We start from the raw sequence: 19,742 nt of genomic DNA, 5'->3' as shown, positions 1-19,742 counted from the left end.
GTATGATTATGACATCAATATATGTTTGGTTTCAAAACAATTGACGTAGTGCCTGCTGAGAAAAAACAACTAAATGTTCATTGTAAATTTTGCTTCCCCACCCTGTAGAGCTGTGTATTGGCAAGAATCTGGCAATACGACACAAATCACAATACTGGGATCACGATACGATATATCATGATATATCATGATACTGTTAAAAAGGCAATTTTTTGTTTGCTTCTTTTTTTAAAATGATTATTTCCTCGAAGAATTGAATTACACCAGAAATATGCACAAATACTAAACACATTTTTATTTGATCACAACAGGATCTAATGCTGTATCACAAAACTTTCCTGTGTTAGAACTTAAATCATGTTTTACAGACATTACAGTTTAACCCTTTCATGCATTAATTATGAGAACCTTTGTCAAGATTTTTTTCTTGAGTGTTTTTATTCCTCCTTAGGCATGAAAAAAAATTGTGATTGAGGTTTTTTTTTTTTTTTCATGTAGTTACAAAAATGTCCATGCATTTAATTTTTGAAGTAAAGAAACGTGTTTAAAACCCAATATCAGAAAGTGAGATAAAAACAATGAAATAAAAACATTTTAATCCTACTAATCTGATGTTTTCTCACATTTTAACCCTTTCATGCATGAATTCTGAGAAACTTAGTTGAGAGTGTTTTTATTCCTGTTTAGGCATAAAAAAAAACAATGCAATTGATTTTTTTTTTTTTTTTTTTTTATGAACTGGTTTTTCATGGAGTTACAAAAACGTCCACTCAGCTGGACACCATGAATTTAAGTTTTGAAGCAAAGAAACATGTATTTAAAGCCCATCATAAGAAAGTCATTTACTGTGTGAAAACCATTCCTTCATTCCTTCATTCATTTTTTTTTTATTTCAAGCATTTACAGAATACATGCAAATTCAAAATTCCAAAATCCTTTATCTACACTCAAAAATAAGTGGGAAGAAGAAAAACTTGGAGTGGGAAGAAGAAAAACTACGAAACCAAAACATTTTTCATGCAGCTAATTTGATGTTTTCTCACATTTTAACTTACTCTAATACTAGTTTATTACTAACTTCACGGAGATAATATGCAAAAAAAAAAAAAAACAACTTTTTGATTAAGAAAACTATTAATTACAGTCTAATAACAATTAGCAATTGATTTAAAGCATGTTACTGCAGATCAGGTTTATCAAGAACAACAAAATTACAGTAACAGTATGAATTGCAGTGGATGGGGTGATGCAGAAGTGTCCATTGTGTTGGCTGATATGCAACTAAAACAACAAAACCCATGAATATACAAGAGAACAGCAGGAGAATAACTGTCCACTGTAGTGACCACTGTGCATGAAAGGGTTAACATATTCTAATGCTAATTACTCACTTCATGTAGATAATATGCACACAAAAAAAACAAAACTTTTTGTCTTACAAATAATTGGTTTACACTCAAACATGTTAGTGCAGATCAGGTTTATCAAGAACAGCAAAGTTACAGTAATGGTCTGAATGTCAGTGTATGGGATGGTGCAAAAGTGTCCTCTGTGTTGACTGATATGGAACTAAAACAACAAAACCTGTGAATATACAAGAGAAGAGCTGGAAAATAACTGTCCACTGGAGTGACCACTGTGCATGAAAGGGTTAAGATATTGTTCAAATGTTCATATTCTATTAGTTCAGAACTAACATCAGAACATTATTTTTGTGCAATCCCAAACAAAGGAACTAAAATCTGCCTCTCAGACAGTAAAAAGTGCTTTTAGGATGCTTCAAATAACCATTATTTCATAAAACAGAGTTAAATAATAATGAATAAGATATAAACAATAAAGAATAACAAAAAACTAAAATGAACTTCCGCCATATCTGCATTTGAATAAATACCTAAAACTATCAGTACAGCACTTTTTAATATCGATACAGTATTGTGAAATGAAATATCGCAATATATTGTAGAACCGATATTTTTTAACACCCCTAGTCACAACAGTGGTTCGCATTTTACTGAGGTACAACATCGTAGTATAGTGTGAAAGTATCCTGTTATGGGCCAGGTTGTATAGAATAGAATAGAATAGAATAGAATAGAATAGAATAGAATAGAATAGAATAGAATAGAATAGAATAGAATAGAATAAGTGAAAATGATCTTGGTAAGATTTCTTGAAATAAGATTTTCAAGATCTATTGTCTAAAAATCAGTTCTTATATCTCACTGAAAAGTTCCTCTTTAGATGATTATGTCTTATTTTAAGTGTGATGAGATATTTGGACTAGAAATGAGAAAAATAGACTTGGTAAGATTTAGATTTTTTCCAGTGTGGTCCCAACCCTCAGTTTGTGAAAGGCAGCATTATTGTAGTCATCAAAAACTGGATTTCTTTTAGAGTGAATCACAAAAGCAATAGATTATTTACAATATTAACTTATAAAAGATGTTGTGTTTTAGACGGGGCAGTACAATAAAATGTGCAGAAACATGTCTGGTAATAATTTTAGTGCTCTTTCTCCATTTTCGTTTCTTGTTGCCTGTGCTGTAAGATGAAGGCACAGAGGAAATTGAGGGATGGAAATGGTGTTTATGGCTTTTAATTTACGGCGTGAATGGGGTTTGATAAGATTTGTAAAGAGGTTGGTCGGATAATGATATGACTCACCAGATACGGTATTCTTCTAGAGACTAAATTGGCTTTTGACCAGTTATTTCTCTTGGAAAATGGTGTCACGGTTCCTAGAAAATCCCAATGGATGTAAATGCAAGGAAAAGGAGAGGGTCTCCTGGGAAAGCGAGTACAGTTTGTTGATCTTACCTCATTCAACACCACACATATTCACTATTTTTACAGCGTACTTGTTCTTGACGTCTGTTTAAGTGCTCTGGGCTTGAGCTCTATAAAAAACTGTCATAAGAATACATCGATGCAACACATTAATTCAGCAGGATCCACATTGGTAACAGAAGTATAACCAAATCTACTAGGACCTTAATGACAGGCCAGTGACACTGATAAGCCTATTAACTCACACATTCACACATTATAAAACATGTAGTAAAACAAGAGCAAAAATATCTGTTAATGATGATTTATTTATACCTCAGCTGTGTTTGTCTGTAATGTATTACACTTTCATGTCTGTTTATCAGAATAGAATTTGTGAAATATGTGGCTTTAAACATGTCCGTGTTTGCGATCCGGTGCCAACACCATCTTTTTATGTGACTTTCTGACTGACGTGTTTTGTAGTGCACTGTAAGCCCAGACTTTGTATTTACTAAAATGCTTTAATTACACTGTACTTAAATGATTTAAGTTTTATTACATTACTATAAAATGTTAAGTATATTCTACTAATTTGTAGACATAGTCGAAAGTACGAAAAAGTTTAAGTTGAATGGAATTAAATCACTAAGTTTTAGTCATGACCACACCTTTTTATGTCCACATTGCATTGTGGGTGTTGGACATGTTGTTGAAAATGTGTTATTTTTCTGTGCAGGGGTTCAGCAGGGTTGTGGTGTTAGTGTTAATTTTGACTTAATGTGTGTATGTCAGTGTTTATTGGCCTTTTGTGTTTGATTTTGTATTTTTGTAGAACTGCACCATGAGTGAGTGCCATAGGCCCAACAATGGCTTTCCTGCTCATCTACAGTCTTTAGTTTAATAAAATTTTTATGCCTTACCAAATGAAAAGCACTTCCTGTACTGATAATTACATTGAGCTAACTTCCTGCCTTACTTCCATCCATGCTTCAATATATCAAGTTGAATAATTATACAAATTTATACTGCAAAAGATTTTATTTTAAATCAACTTGGAATTGAGAACAATGAAATGATGACATTAAGTCTAATGATTATACAAAGCAATTGACATTGCGACAAATTTTAAGTTAACCCTTGGGGGTCTGAGCCTATTTTTGCTGCTTTTCAGTACTTTTGATTTTGTTTTTATATACTTTATAAAGAAATGTTTACCATACCCATGTTTCGTATCTTTTTTTTCAGCACAACTTCATCTATCACATCTGCCTATTATTTTTTTCACTTTAACCTACTATATCACCGCAAAAAGGCCAAAAAACACAAAAAAATATATAATCCGATTTGAAAAATTTACATAATCTATTGCAGAAATAACACAAAGATGCTTAACCAACCTTTTCAAAGACTTTAAAAGTAAATATTGGTTCCAAATACTAAGCATATAAAATCAAAATTGTAATAAATTAAAATTATACTCAAACAATTGACAAAGAAGCATATCTTTACAGAGGCGTTTTCTCCTGTTTTCTCCTGTTTTTGATTCAGTCATGGGGCCGTGACCGTGGACCCCTAAGGGTTATATTAACTTGGCATTTAGTGTGTTGTACTTAAAATAGCAATTCCATTCCAATCAAACATTTAAGTTTAATACACTCAAGTTTTCATTACTCATCACTTAAATTTTTTAAGTGATGAGTAACCGGTTTCCTCAGATTTTTTAAGTAAACTCAACTTATCCGGTCTCAGTGTGAAGACCCCCTGTACTGCCCCTAAAATCCTCATTACAAGATGCTACCTTTCTCTTCTTCAAATAAATTCTTCAGTCTTAGCATAAGCTCTACCTGCTACAAACCACACTCTTGTTACTAAACGACGGATGCCATTTATTTCCCTGTTATCCTATTACTTTATTGCCCCTGATGCGCATCTTTCACAGATGTACGGGCTAGCGTGTGAATGAACGAGGCCTATAAAACCGTTCATTAAGCTGCGGGATTGGCTGCGTTCACAGGCAGAGAACAGCTTGACACACATTTCCTCTACCATCCTACATCAAATCCATAACATCTTTGTGTTTATGGGCTTTTAATTGAAAGGCTGTAAACTTGATGAGCGTTTATGGGGTACAGCTTAGCCAGAGAAAGAAGCCTTATTTCTTTCCTGTGGTTTGGTAAATCTTCCCTGAAAAGTTCTTCAGTTTGAGACGTAAAGTAGACAATGTGATTTTTTTTTTTTTCTTTTCTTTTCTTTCTGCGTAACACATTTAACAAGACAGTCGGAGGGAGGCAGGAGCAGGCCTTTGTGGAGCGTTTGTTATCAGGAGCTGAGTTGGTTTGCCCGGTAGCTTTAGCGCATTCAGCCCCGGATAACAGGTGATAACAGAGTACTTCACCTGCATGTGAACTCGCACTGTGTGTTCAGCTCTGATAACCTGTGAACCCCTGCACCTACCACAGTGATTTAGCAACCCTTTGAGTCCAACCAGGCAGATGTGTTTCACTTAAGTCTGGCTCTGAACAACCCCGTCACTTACACAAACCTCTATTCATGTCCTGAATTTGACCCATTCACTGAGGACACAACGGTAGGTGTATGTATATATAAGCTCAGGCTGTCTTGTTAGTGTTACCAGCCTGAATAAAAGCCAATTGAATTCACTAATCAGTAGGATAAGCACTGATATTTGCATAATTCTTTATCAAGCAGCACTTCTTTATGGGTATGTGTGTGTGTGTGGTAGGGTTCCAGAGATTTTACACATAATACTCCCCATGAATTCATCCCCCTCATTCCCAGATTCTAGGAATGTTTGGCTAGAAAAGAAATTAGATCTTAAACACAGATGAGAAAATGTTTAATTGCAATTATCTGATGTTCTTCTTAGAAGTAGTAAAGGAGTATTATATGGTCCTCTTAAGTCTGAAAATTGGAATACGTCTGCAGTGGTTATGGGGGTTATTTTAATGCTGACCTGATAATGTTTGGAGTGTTTTACTGAAAATTGAGGAAGAACCCTCTATTAAGCATCTTTTTACCCCATAAAAACCCGGTGCAACTTTTGTGGCAGTTCACAAATGAATTTTTCTTTATATTCCACCATTTTTAAGTGATTTATCACTATTTATGATAATATTATCCTCTGTTTGTTTGCATTTTTCAGTATAAGTCATGTATTTTCCTATATTTAATTCACAGATCATGTAGATGTTAATTACAACTCAGAGTAAATTCAAAGGTTATTATTTTGCAACGGAAAACTGAAGAAAAAGTGACGTTTTCAGCAAATATATCAATAAATGAATATAAAAACAAGCATCTCCATCCACTGTCATTGATCCAACTCCATGGGTTTTACTGGTGAATCAATGTTGTAGAAGATGACGGTGTTTCCATGGTAACTATGGAGCCTCTGAACATCCAAATGGGTCATATCTGATGACCATGAAAAGATGAATAACTGTATTTTAAACCAATTATTTACATGTATTTACACAATTAGTGGATCAACAGGTATTAAACATTGTAGATCAGTACATAGTTCTGGACGATCATGGATGTTTGGGTCTTTATGGGTTAAGCATCTTTTTAACCCATAAAGACCCAAATAGCCACTGGCAACCAAAAGCATCTACTGATCTAAAATGATTAATAACTTCTGAACCACTAAAGCTATTAATACAATGGAATAATTGGTGTAAAATACAGTTTGTCGTCTTTTCAGTCATCAGATATGACCCATTTGGACGTTCAGTGGCTCCGTAGTGAACATGGAAACACAGTCATCTTCTACAACATTGATTCACCAGTAAAACCCATGGAGTTGGATCAATGACAGTGGATGGAGACTCTTATTACCTCCGCCAAGGAGGTTATGTTTTTGTCAGCGTTGGTTTGTCTGTCAGTATGATTGTGTGCAAGATAACTCAAAAAGTTACGGACGGATTTGGATGAAAATTTCAGGAAATGTTGATACTGGCACAAGGAAGAAATTATTAAATTTTGGTGGTGATCAGGGGTGGGGAGGGTGGGAGGGCCACTGATCTGCCTTGGCAGAGGTCTGCGCTGTACAAGTGCTTTTCTAGAAAAGGCAGCACAGACCTCCGTCAAGGCAGATCAATGCCCCCCCCACCCCACCCCACCCCCGATGACCACTAAAATTTAATCATTTGTTCCTTGTGCCAGTATCAACATTTCCTGAAATTTTCATCCAAATCCGGGACACTGATCTGCCTTGTCGGAGGTCTGCGCTCTCCGAGTGCTTCTAGTTTTTAGATTCTGTTATTGAAATCTTTGCTGAAAGAGTCACTTTTTATTCAGTTTTTTTTCTGTTTCTGATATAATAACCTTTGAATTTGCTTTGAGTTTTCATTAACAGCTACATGATCAGGGAGTTAGATATAGGAAAATACATGATCTACACTGAAAAATGCAAAAAAAAAAAAAAAAAAAAAAAAAAAAAACAGGATGATATTATTATAAATAGTGATAAATCACTTAAAATTGGTGGAATATAAAGAAAAAATCATTTGGAAACTGCGACAAAAGTAGTACTGGGTCTTTATGGGTTGAGGTAAAAAAATTACACTCCAGCACATGCACAACCAGCGATCTGGTGGTGGTTGGATGCAGGGATTGGTTTTCATTGTCTTAGTAAAATGTGGGTCCACCATGTATCTCCTGAACAGCTGTAGTTCGTCTCTGCACTGATGAACAGTCGAACAGAACACATCCCTGATTGCTGATGATGGTACTTGTGTAACACGATAGTGCAAAATCTCCCATAGTGTTGAATTAAGTTCAGATCTGGTGACTGTGAAAGCAATATCAATATTATTTACATTTTCATAGTCATCATGTCATCCATCCCTCGTGTCCTCCTGATATGGGTATTATCATCCTGGAAGATTTCCCTTTAATTTGTCACCCATCAGTGACAGAAGACACCAGGCAAACACATACTAGATTTTAATGCAGGTAACAGAGAATGGATTTTTGTATATATTAACAAAATCAATTCAGGGAGAAATACCTCAAAGGTTCAGAGAGGTTTAGAGTTGTGTGTGTGCTCAATAATGGACTAAAAATACAAGGAACAGCCTTATAGCCACACACATCAGGCTTATACATTTGTAAATCAGGTCTAACACCCTGTCACTTTATGTATTTTTCTATACGTACATTTGCACATTTGTTGTCTTAACTTATACATGTAATTGCTTTTTTTTTTATTGCTGTTTTTAACCATGCATTGAAGGGTGTCTTTGTGTGTCTATAAATAAAATGTATTGTTCCCCAAAGACCTAAAAACCTACAAATCTAAAATGTTTAACTTCTAAACCTTTAATCCTAACATGGGACTGAAATAATGCAAGTAAAATACAGTTGATCAGCTTTTCACGGTCATCAGATATGACCCATTTGGACGTTCAGAGGCTCCGTAGTGAACATGGAAACGCCGTCATCTTCTGCAACATCGATTCACAAATAAAACCCATAGTTAGACAAATGACGATGGTAGTAGAGGTGTTTTTAGGATCAGTTAACCCTTGTGTGGTGTTCAGATTTTTGTTATTCAGTCAGTTTTTGTGGGTGTGGTGGACTCGCTGCATTTGTGGGTTTTTAATTCAACATAATCAAACAATTTTATGTTAAAATAAAATTGTCTCAACAGATGTTTACTTCATCCCAATTACAAGCAACATAAAAAGCATATAGGTTTAATATTTGCCTTTTGCTATTGCTAGATCACATTTATGAATTAAAGTGCTCCTTGTTTTTAGTTTGTCTCTTTAGTAAAAATGTAATATAATCAAGATATGAGAGGAAAAAATTCATACAAAAATAATTACTCATCTTTTTTTTTTTTTTTTTTTTAATAAAAAATGAAAACTGGTCCCACAGACCCAAACACCATACAAAGTAGAAAGGTATATATTTGCTGAAAAATTCTCTTTTCTTCACTCTTTGCTGTGTTGATGTAATAACCTTTGGATTTACTCTGAACTTTTATAAACATCAACATGATCAGTAAATTAAATATAGGAAAATACCAGATTTTCACTGAAAAAGCAAAATGCAAAGTGTAATATATGGTGATAAATCATTCAGAAAAGCTTAAATGTAGAGGAAACATCTTGCCACGTAAGGGTTATAATTAATTAGTTAGACTAGAGACTGAAATCTCTGAATTCCAATCACAGTATAGTGTCTTGCAAAGCTGTCTAAGACGCTATTTAAAGAAGCGAAATGATTTATTATCCATATCTGCAGCACTCAACAGTAGAAATTAACTGGATTTTTGAAAAAAAAAAAAAAAAAATTTAAAAAGAGGATGATTTGAGAATTGGTGACTGAATGTCCAGTATTTGCTTTTTTTCTCACTATATTTTAATTGTTGCTTGGATTTTTCAGTCATCTGTATCAATATGTTAAAATGCTCATTGATTCAGTACAGAGCTGTAAGAGTCTGATAAAGAAATATATTTTTAAAAAAAACAAAAAAAAAAACAATAGATTGAACTGAAAATAAAATTCTGGCCCGGTTAATGCGGGCTAATGATAAATCTGGACTGTGAACATCTTCATGATAGTAACAGTGTTTGTTGGATATGATATGGAAGAGCTTTCGCAAACTGTAACTGATGCAAATCCTTGAAATGTGTCGGATGTGTGTATGTGTAGAGAAAGGAAAAGGAGGTGTGTGTGTGTGTGTGTGTGTGCGCGAGTGTGGAGGATGGATCACTGTTTGTCTCAAATAAACCCTGTCCAGGTTTTCTGTTGTCTCAAACTTGATTCATCATCCATGGTGAGATCTGTGGAGCACTTTAGCGAGAAATCAATTCCCATTTCCCCGTAGTGAGACGTCCAAGCTTCTCCTATGGGCCTGATTTAGCCAGACATAGCCTTTAATCTCCCCGTCTATTTGATTGGACAGCTCTCCCTCTGTAGAGTGTTTGTTGAAGGCCTTCCTGCAATCCTTCTGGTAAAACAAGCATCCCAACAGCCGTTCCAGCCCTCACAGCGCCCCCCCCCACCCCCCCCCCCCCCCCCCCCTTCCCCCCATCACCACCACCACCCCTCCAAACATTCACGCTCACACACACTGAATCACAAACACACGATCTCTGCATGCTGGGCCCCTCAGCACCATGATGAGGCTCTAATTGCTAAACAGATGTTAATGGGTTTTTGCACCAAGAGAAAATCCAAACACACAGGTACACACGGGCTGTTTGTGGGCTTTAATAAACATCCTTTCAAGGGAACTCAGATCCCGCTTGTGTAATTATGGACTGTATTAAACCTATGAGATGCAAATGCTTATTATCTTCATCATTACTGTGAATGCGCCATGTGATATCGGGACTTGTGTTGTCCTCAGGGAGACAGAGTATAAAGGCCTCCAGCTTTCTCTGGACCAAGTCACGTCCAAGGCCTCCTTCCCCTACAGCAGCAGCACTGCCAGCAGCCTCCCAGATGCCTGTAGGACCCCCAAGAGCAGAGTGTCCCGGCCCAAGACCAAAGCTAGGCTCTCCCCTTACACACAGGTAAGACTTTGATGCATTCTAAAGCGGGGGTGTCAAACTCATTTTAGCTCACGGGCCAGATTCAGCTAAATTTGATCTGCAGTGGGCCGAACCAGTAAAATAATAACATAATAATATATAAATAATGTCAACTCCAAACTTTTCTCTATGTTTTAGAGCGAAAAAAGTTCATTTACATTATGAAAAGGTTTACATCTACAAACTATCCTTTCAAACAATGTGAATAACGTGAACAAACTGAAAAAATAAGTGTAATTTTAACAATATTCTGCCTCAGTTTATCATATTTACACATGTACATTGTAACTTACAGATCACAGTGGATCTACAAATGCAAAAAACATTTAATAACAGACAGAATACTGGTAAAATTGCACTTCCTTCTCTTAAGACATTTCAGGTTATTCACATTTTTTGCAAAATTATACTTTGTTTTAGTGTAAATACATGAAAATATTTACATTTACAAAGAGGAACATTTGGCGTTGTCATTATTTATATGTTATTATGATCGTATTTGACTGGTCCCGCCCACTTGAGATTGAATTGGTCTGAATGTGGAACCTGAAATAAAAGGATTGTTAAAATCTTAAGTGTAATTTTTGCATTTCACAAATTCATCCCAAGGGCCGGACTGGACCCTTTGGCGGGCCGGATTTGGCCCCTGGGCCGCATGTTTGACACCTGTGTTCTAAGGCCATGTATACATGAAGCTGGGTATTTATAGAAACAGATATTTACCCAGTTCTGTTTTCATCTGCACAAACCTGCTGTAGTGGCTTTACCTTTAGCCACTACTATGGTGTGGAAGGGTTCAACCTGTTATATTTTATATTTTTTGACACGTGCATGAATTAATGTCCGGATGGTTTTCTTTGTCTTTGGATATGCCAATCCATTTATTGACAAATATCAAGTTCAAGCATTCATTATAGATCACAATCGTTCTATATACTCTATGAATAAACAAAATAAGATGCTTAACATAAAAAACACTGAAAATGCCAACCAACTTAATTTACTCGGTGTCTCGCAGTCAGAATATTGTTTAGGGCTGTCCTCACACACACACCACCCACCTCACACAGCAGGTATATCTAACCCTGTAACACCCATACCAACACCCATGATGAATTGCACATGTGGTGATCATCACAGCCACACCCACTAGACAATTATTAAATTAAGGTCAAAACAAAAAAGAGGAATAAACAAACAAATGTATCTTGGCTCCAACACCTGCATTAATACACTTGTGTAGTACTATCATGGGGTTAGAGTTAGGATGAACAAAGGGTGCACAAATAGTGTTTTTTTTGTTGCATACTATAGTGGCTTTTCCATTGGACATCTATGCAAAATTTTAGTGATATTTACTAAATGTTGAAAAAACAGAAGTGCATAATGTCGGTTTTTCCATTAAATCACAAATGCAATGATTTGTTTATTTATTATCACGAGATGAAACAAGAAGTTATTCCATAAACATGTCAGCGAATATAAATATCACGTTGATTTACAGATTTATTCATTATTATTATATGTTACCCCTCTATCTCGTACTAAATTTAAAAAAATGATTCATTTCCTGGTGTCCACACATACTGCGCCATGTTTCTTTTAAAACTCTTCTTCTTCGCTTGTTGTAACATCCGTCAACGTCCATTTTTATTTATTCACATGACTCTAGTTGCAGAAAAAGGTCTTCCTATTGCAGTTTTGTGTGATATACCAGTTTCACTACGTTAAAAAAAAACCACCTCTTGCCAGCGCAAAAACTTTTAATCAAAAACCAAGAGTTTTGGCAAAATTGTTGTTGTTCCATTAGGCTAATATTTATTCGCAAGTTATATTCATGCAATTTGAGGATCAATAGAAAAGCGACTTATAATGTTTGGGACCCTCAAACTCTAAAATCTCCAAAGTTTTCAGAAATAATTGTTTTCATTGACCCAAGCCAGAGTTTTAATGTGGACAAAAGGCAAAAACCCATGACAAAATATCAGTTTTTCCAGATACCCAGCTACTTGTATATGTGGCATAAGTCAGCCTCTCTTTTTTTATGACTTGAACTTTATTAAGTGTTTCTTTTTTAAAATAAAAAAGGGGAAAATAATAATAAAAAAAATAGGCCATACATGATATACATTTCCACACCTTAAGCCAGTTATCAATGCAAGTACACTGAAGACGTGGATAATCCCAAACTAGACAAAACATAAAATAATAAAGACAATAAGTTCGCTTTTCTAACTTCAGGATGGATGGAACATTGTATCGATATGAAAAAAACAAACCATCAAAAGAAGAGGTTGTTCCTAATTGTCCAACCAATGGAATCACTGGCATGTTTTTTTTCCAAGAGTCAAACTCATGTCTGGCCTTGAAACGCAAAGGAATCAGGAAGAAACACGCCAGCGCTAGTTGTAACAGCCATTAAATTACCATGTCACGTAAGGTTGGAAACTGCATCAATATGCTGAAACATGTTTCTACACAACATGGGTATTGATGCTGAAAACCCGAAGATCTACTATTTCCTCTTCACAGATAATTTGGGAAATACTAAAAGACATCGTACTGATAATCAGTAATAATCATTGTGGTATAAATGAATTTTTTAAATCAGTCTCCATTCTGAATGGAAAAGATTGGTTGAGTTGTAAACAAGACAAATGTTTATCCAGATGATCTAAACTGCTTTACTTGGGTTGTGACACAGACAATGAGGTCATGGGTACAAGCAGCCAAAGCAAGTTTTCTTCTCAGTGTGGCTGCGCTCAGCCTGAGGGAATGGCAGAGAACATCCAGAAGGAGCTCAGAGGCAGCTTAAGTGGGTTCAGGCATCTGATGACAATTTCTCCTGGCCCCCTCCCAGTAGACCCAGAGGAGGAGGGACCTAATATCCCATCTGGGCCAGAAAGCATGTCAGGATTCCTTGGCTGGACCACATGGCATGGGGAGTGGGACATTTTGGATAATGTTCGTTTGAAAATGGATTGGGGTTCATGATAAGCATACCTATGCAGTGGACGTACAGATGACTGCAGAAACAGTACATGTAGAAGTTTAACCACAAATTAAGGTTGGAAAGTGGTGGATCTTCATAATAATAATAATAATAATAATACAGTTTATTTATAAGTGCCTTTCAGGACACCCAAGGACACTGTACAACAGAGGATAAAACAGGCAATACATAAAATACAAAGACGTAAAAGAGGTAAAAAAAAAAAAAAAAAAAAAAAAAGTAGTTACAATACATAGTGATGAAAATGTAAAATGGAGGCTAAAGCTCATGGTGGGTAAGCTATTCTGAAAAGGTGAGTTTTGAGTCACTGTTACAGATAGATGTCATAGTTTTCCTTCATAGTCCATAGGCACCCAGTTGGGTTACATGGCATGTTTTTCAGACATTAAACCACAAATCCAATCAGTGTTTTCACCAGTAAATGGCAGAGACACTGTCATTGTGGATGGATGGATGGATGGATGGATGGATGGATGGATGGATGGATGGATGGATGGATGGATGGATGGATAGATAGATAGATAGATAGATAGATAGATAGATAGATAGATAGATAGATAGATAGATAGATAGATAGATAGATAGATAGATAGATAGATAGATAGATAGATAGATAGATAGATTTTTTGGGTTTACATGTGATTACAGACAGAGCAAATACAAAACTGTAAATTGATGTGGATTTGCAACTGGTGACTTCAATTGATGTAAATATACATGTATTTCTGCATTAAAAAGGTATGTGTAGCACCTCGGGGGACCAAGTCTTCGCTGCAGCTGCCCCCACCCTATGGAACTCACTCCTACAAAACACCAGGAACTCGGACTCAATACAAAACTTCAAATCACTACTCAAAACTCACCTGTTCAAACTTGTATTTTCTTGAGCCCCTTTGTTACCTCCACCAAGGAGGTTATGTTTTTGTCAGCGTTGGTTTGTCTGTTTGTCTGTGTGTCTATCTGTCTGTCTGTCTGTCTGTCTGTCTGTCTGTCTGTGTGCAAGATAACTCAAAAAGTTACGGACGGATTTAGATGAAAATTCAGGAAATGTTGATAATGGCAAAAGGAACAAATGATTAAATTTTGGTGGTGATCGGGGGTGGGGGGGGCACTGATCTGCCTTGGCGAAGGTCTGCACTGTCTTTTCAAGAAACACACTCGTAGAGTGCAGACCTCCGCCAAGGCAGATCAGCGCCCCGGATTTGGGGTGGGGGGGCCACTGATCTGCCTTGGCGGAGGTCTGCGCTCTCCAAGTGCTTCTAGTTCTTTTTGTTTTGTTTGTTTGTGAAGGGTCTTTGAGTGTCCACAAAAGTATTATATAAGTGTGATGTATTATTATTATTATTAGTAGTAGTAGTAGTAGTAGTAGTAGTAGTAGTAGTAGTAGTAGTAGTAGTAGTAGTAGTAGTAGTTGTATTATTATTTTTTACAAAAGTCTAAGGTTTGAGATTGACATAGAGATGGAAATGCTAAACTTATCGTTGCCATCTATGGGCATCCAAAGTTCTGTCTCAGTTTTTCTGATGTAGAGACAGAACACAAAAGGAGAAAAAAGTGAGCAAAACTTGCACAACTACCCAACAGTCCTGAAAATGATATGTATCCGTACTGGTTTCTAGTAAACACAAGTAACATGCCTTATATTTGATCTGCATGTACCATTATTAGCAGGCCTTCCAGAGAGTCCCACCTTTAAAGACCCTTCTCCCATTTCATCTCTTTCACCACCACTGTTGTTGCAGTATCCTGGTTTCCAGACGGAGCGGTCCGAGTCAGACAGGGACAGTCCGTGGGGCAGCAGTCCTCTTACCGACTCGGCCTCCCCTCAGCTGCTGGATCACAGCGAAGGACTGGACGCCTCCTGTGTGTACAGACAGTTCAGCGACCCACGTCCGCTCTGCTACAGCTTATCTGAAGAGCAGCATTACACCGCCGGCGATGGACACACACACCTACACTCACATACTCAAGGCCAGAGCTGTGAGCGAGGCCGGTGTGAGGCCGGGCGCTACTTTCTTGGGGCGCCTCCATCGGGTAGGGACGGGTGGTGGGGTACTGCCCGGTCCATACTGCCCCTGAGTAAGGGGTCTTTGGAGAATCCAGAGGGATATGACAGCAGCATGCCACACATAACAGCCATCCACAGCTACCACGGTGAGGACGAAAACAGTGTGCAAAGAGTTACTCAAAGTGTAATACCACAGATGGCCACTAGATGCTTTTTCACTAGGAATGACTTTATCCAGCGTAGTGGTTGTGTTGAAAAGTAATACTCCACTAAGGTTTTAGGGCAGTGGTTCCCAACCTTTTTTGGCTCATGACCCCATTTTAACATCACAAATTTCTGGCGACCTCAGACATTCAAAACGGAGACATTTTTTTTGGTAACATTAATTTGTTTTTGATCATGTAATAGTTTGCTATACTATGTCGCAAATAAACGTTAATTTTTCGACAACAATTTGTTTATATAATGTATATTATTATGGACGGAGGCAGAAAAGCCAGGTGTAGATTACTGCACAAAGTGAGAATTTGATTTTCCTTGGTCAGGATATGTACAGTCAGCCCAGCTTGTATTTACAAGGCTGACAATTAATTATATAATTTTATAATAATTAATTAATTATGAAAGAGCTGCAGCATCTTAAACCAGCCATAATGAACATTTGAAAGATAAACGGTACCACAGTGCTTCAGTTTCAGCTTCACAGTTTGTCATGTCTTTCATGTATTGCGATTGTCTCTCTCAACTCATCATATATTTTTTATTAGTAATTTTTTTAGTCAATTACTAGAAATTTCAGGCGACCCCACGTGGGGTCCCGACCCCAAGGTTGAAAAACATTGTTTTAGGGCTTTGAATGATAGGTGTTACTTTATTTATTTATTTTCTTTTATTTATACAAGAACTAGTGGCAGAGCAAATACATTAATAAATAGAGGTGATCAAGACATTGTCGGCCACTGTCTCCTCACTCAGTTGTTTAATTGGACTTTGATAGCTTCTGTTTATTGAATAAAACATTTTTCCCAACATATAGCTCAACTGTAGTTGTAGTTATTAAACTGCACTAAGAAGTCACACAAATTTGTCCCATGTCTTAATTACATTTGGCCTTTTAGCAGTTTTAGACAAATTCACTCAGGTGAATATTCATTTACATGTTATTGTACGTCAGTCATACATTAAGTGGTATTACTGTTATCAAACACAACTGCATGTACCGTAATTTCCGGTCTATAAGCTGCTACTTTTTTCCACACGCTGTGAACCCGCGGCTCAAAAATGATGCGGCTACTTTATGTTTTCCGGGCTAGCGATCAATCCGGCTGTCGAAGAAGGAAATAGAACTGCTGCTTGTGAGCTTGGCATCAATGAATCGATGGTGAGACGTTGGAGACGGGGTGGGTGTGGCTTATAGTCAGGTGCGGCAAATAGTCTGGAAAGTACGGTATTAGCTTTTAGCAAGTAGTTGAGATGACTTTGTGGCATTTAACACAACAATCCATTGCCTAACAAAGTTTTTTTATATTGTTGTTATTGTCATTTATTACCCAGCACTACAGTCAAACTGTCTTTAAGGAAAAAATGAACTTTAGTCAATAAAAAGAAACTCTGAAAGTCTGATGGGCCTTTTTCGAGCCAACCCCAGTGGCCAGCAGTGGTATTACAACTTTAAATTTACCTCAAGATTGGCTTCATTTAGGAGTCACTTGGTTTATACATTTCACAACTCTGATACAACTGTTATTGTACCCAATTGTATCTGTTAACACATATTAAGCTGTTGAAGGTACAAGATGGTGTTTTAATGTAATATTTTTAGTTAAAGTGACGTTTGCAGTTTTTTCGTCTGCAGGCCGGGGCCATTGGGATGAGGACAGTGTGGTCAGTTCTCCAGATGGGGGTTCTGCAAGTGACTCAGGGGATCGGTACCGATCTGACCACTATCGCTCCAGCCCCCAGGAGCCCAGCAAGATCGAGACGCTGATTCGAGCCACGCAGCAGATGATTAAGGAAGAGGAAAGTCGACTTCAGCTGCGTAAAGGCCCTCCGGACCCCCCACTGGGGCCAGCCAACGGACTGCCCAAGGGCTCCGGTCCATGCTTTACTTCTGATTACACTCAAGGGCCTCTGCCACTACAGACTATGGTGTGCCGAGGTTTGAGTCAGGTGATCAGCCCCGCGCCAAGCCCCGCCCCCCTCTCCAGGCTCAGCAGTCCGGGGTCTGAGCGTCTCCACAAGTCCAAAGACTACCTCCAGACGGACCTGTCCCCACTTTCTTTGCCGTTACATCACCCTTTCAGTCGGTCGGGCCCCTGCTCTGCGTCCCCCACCCCGGCCCCCGCCCTTTACCCCTCCCACACCCACTCAAGGCCATACTTAGACAAGCATACCGCCTACTCTCTCACAGGTTACACACTGGAGCACCTCTACGACCCAGAGAGCCTCAGAGGCTACTGCACCTCCGCCAGCACTGGCCCCACTCACTACGACATGACCCCTCACCCCCGCATACCGTCAGAGCAGACCCCCGGACACAAAGGCACCTCTGTCATTATCACCAATGGCAGCTAACATTCGTCTCAACACGCCCACTGGGACCGAAGTCACACGGCCTGAGCTGCTCAGCCCCTTTAAAACACGTTGCCATTTTCACCTTGCATCCTGGTGTTTTTTGTCTTTACATCTTTTGGACACAGAAATCTTTCGTTGTTTCAGTACAAGTACATTCTACCTAAATTTCAGCCCAGAAGTTCAATCTCAATGTTCAGTCTGAAAACAAATCCATCACAAACTCTAAACAAGAATATGTTTTTTTCTGATACAGCAGAATAGGCAGCATTTCCTCAGAAAAATAATGAAATTTACCCTTAACCTGATTAAAAATATGATAAAGCCCAGTTCTTAATCAAACATGCAACACATTAAGCAGACATTGATGCTTTTAATGTTTAAAATTTACATATATGTTAATGAAATGTCCTTAATATCTTAACATCTTAAAGGACTAAACTGATATAACATGGTAAAAATGGTAAAATCTGACATTTTTGAGACCACTATTGCTTTTTATATTTCGTAGCACCTCTAAGACAAACAAATCAACAAATAAAATAAGACCCTGTTTATACTTGGTTTTAAAATGTATTTTGGGTGATATGGTCACAGTAGATGCGACTAAATACAGTGAAAAGGATCACCCAGGAAACACGGATCAAATGTCTTGCTGAGGTGGTCTGGGGTGCATTTTCTACTGGGTTCTGACGCACCAGAAAATATGTAATTGGGGAAGGTTGTGGTGGTTGCTTTGGCGATGGCACATCAACACTTAAAAATTGGAGAGTGAGCACTGATGTATGATCTTAACAGATGGAAACCCCCTGTATGTACTTGCTGCTCGTTGAAATATTTGTGTTTCCTCAGCTAGTGCGTGTGAAACAAACGTGTTGCTTATCTAGGGTCAGACTGGGGATCTTTGGCCTTCTGTTGGAAGTGACGTAAGCAGTAACAAAATCTGCACGCAAGTGTTTAGTGGCTCACAGTTGGGTCATATACAGACATATCACATTGGCTACTTGATAAGATGTCAATGCCACCACCATACTGGACAAGTAAACATAGGAGCTGTGGCTTTTCTGGATAAAACCAATATAAAGGTGATATTTTTTGACAGTTTTTTTGTAATTGGTTTATCTCATAAAGACCCAAACAGCCACTGGTGACCAAAATCATCTACCAGTCTAAACAGTTTAGTATCTGTTGATCCGTTAATCCTATTAATACATGTAAATAATTGGTGTAAAATGCAGTTTGTCATCTTTTCATGGTCATCAGATATGACCCATTTGGACATTCAGAGGCTCCGTAGTGAACATGGAAACACCGTCATCTTCTACAACATTGATTCACCCATAAAACCCATGGAGTTGGATCACTGACAGTGGATGGAGATCCTAGACGATATATTTTGCGGGGAAAAAAAAATCATCTTTTTCTTCAGTTTTCTCTGTTTTGGATGTAATACACCTGAACTTTAATCTGAGCTTTAATGAACATCTACATAATTAGTACATAAAATATAGGAAAATACCTGATTTTTACCTAGAAATGCAAAATACAGAGCGTAACATAAGACTAGATGGTGATTAATCACTTAAGAAAGGTCAAGAATTGAGAAAAAAAAATCATTTGAGAACTGCCAAACAAGTAGCACTGGGTCTGTATGGGTTATGATCTACATACAGTACAGTAGGTACCATAAGTTCAATCACATAAATCCACAATTGGTGCATCATAATTTGTTCATGATCATCACCAATATCTAATCGGTTCTTGAAATCAACGGCATTCTGTTGAGCTGTTAATGAGATGTCACATTTTA

The 19,742-nt window shown here is 37.5% G+C and overlaps 1 protein-coding gene and 1 long non-coding RNA gene across 2 annotated transcripts in view; one reads left to right on the top strand and one right to left on the bottom strand.

Annotated features, from left to right (window-relative positions):
- The window catches only part of sim1a (SIM bHLH transcription factor 1a), a 49,115-nt gene extending 30,402 nt beyond the window's left edge, over positions 1–18,713 (top strand). Inside the window, exons 9-11 of the mRNA XM_030157075.1 lie at positions 10,157–10,322; positions 15,096–15,507; positions 17,217–18,713. Of these exons, the coding sequence (XP_030012935.1) occupies positions 10,157–10,322; positions 15,096–15,507; positions 17,217–17,935 (1,297 nt within the window). The 3' untranslated portion in view covers positions 17,936–18,713. The remainder of the gene's footprint in view (positions 1–10,156; positions 10,323–15,095; positions 15,508–17,216) is intronic.
- On the bottom strand, positions 8,100–19,271 carry LOC115434939 (uncharacterized). Its single transcript, XR_003937613.1, has 3 exons — positions 19,243–19,271; positions 15,079–15,083; positions 8,100–8,237 (listed from the first exon to the last, which is right to left on the bottom strand). It is a non-coding gene; the product is annotated as an uncharacterized LOC115434939 (long non-coding RNA).
- Between the last annotated feature and the right edge of the window lie 471 nt (positions 19,272–19,742).

This window comes from Sphaeramia orbicularis, chromosome 16, assembly GCF_902148855.1.
Source record: "Sphaeramia orbicularis chromosome 16, fSphaOr1.1, whole genome shotgun sequence".
Lineage (NCBI taxonomy): Eukaryota > Metazoa > Chordata > Actinopteri > Kurtiformes > Apogonidae > Sphaeramia > Sphaeramia orbicularis.
This window is presented reverse-complemented; position numbering and strand designations above follow the sequence as displayed.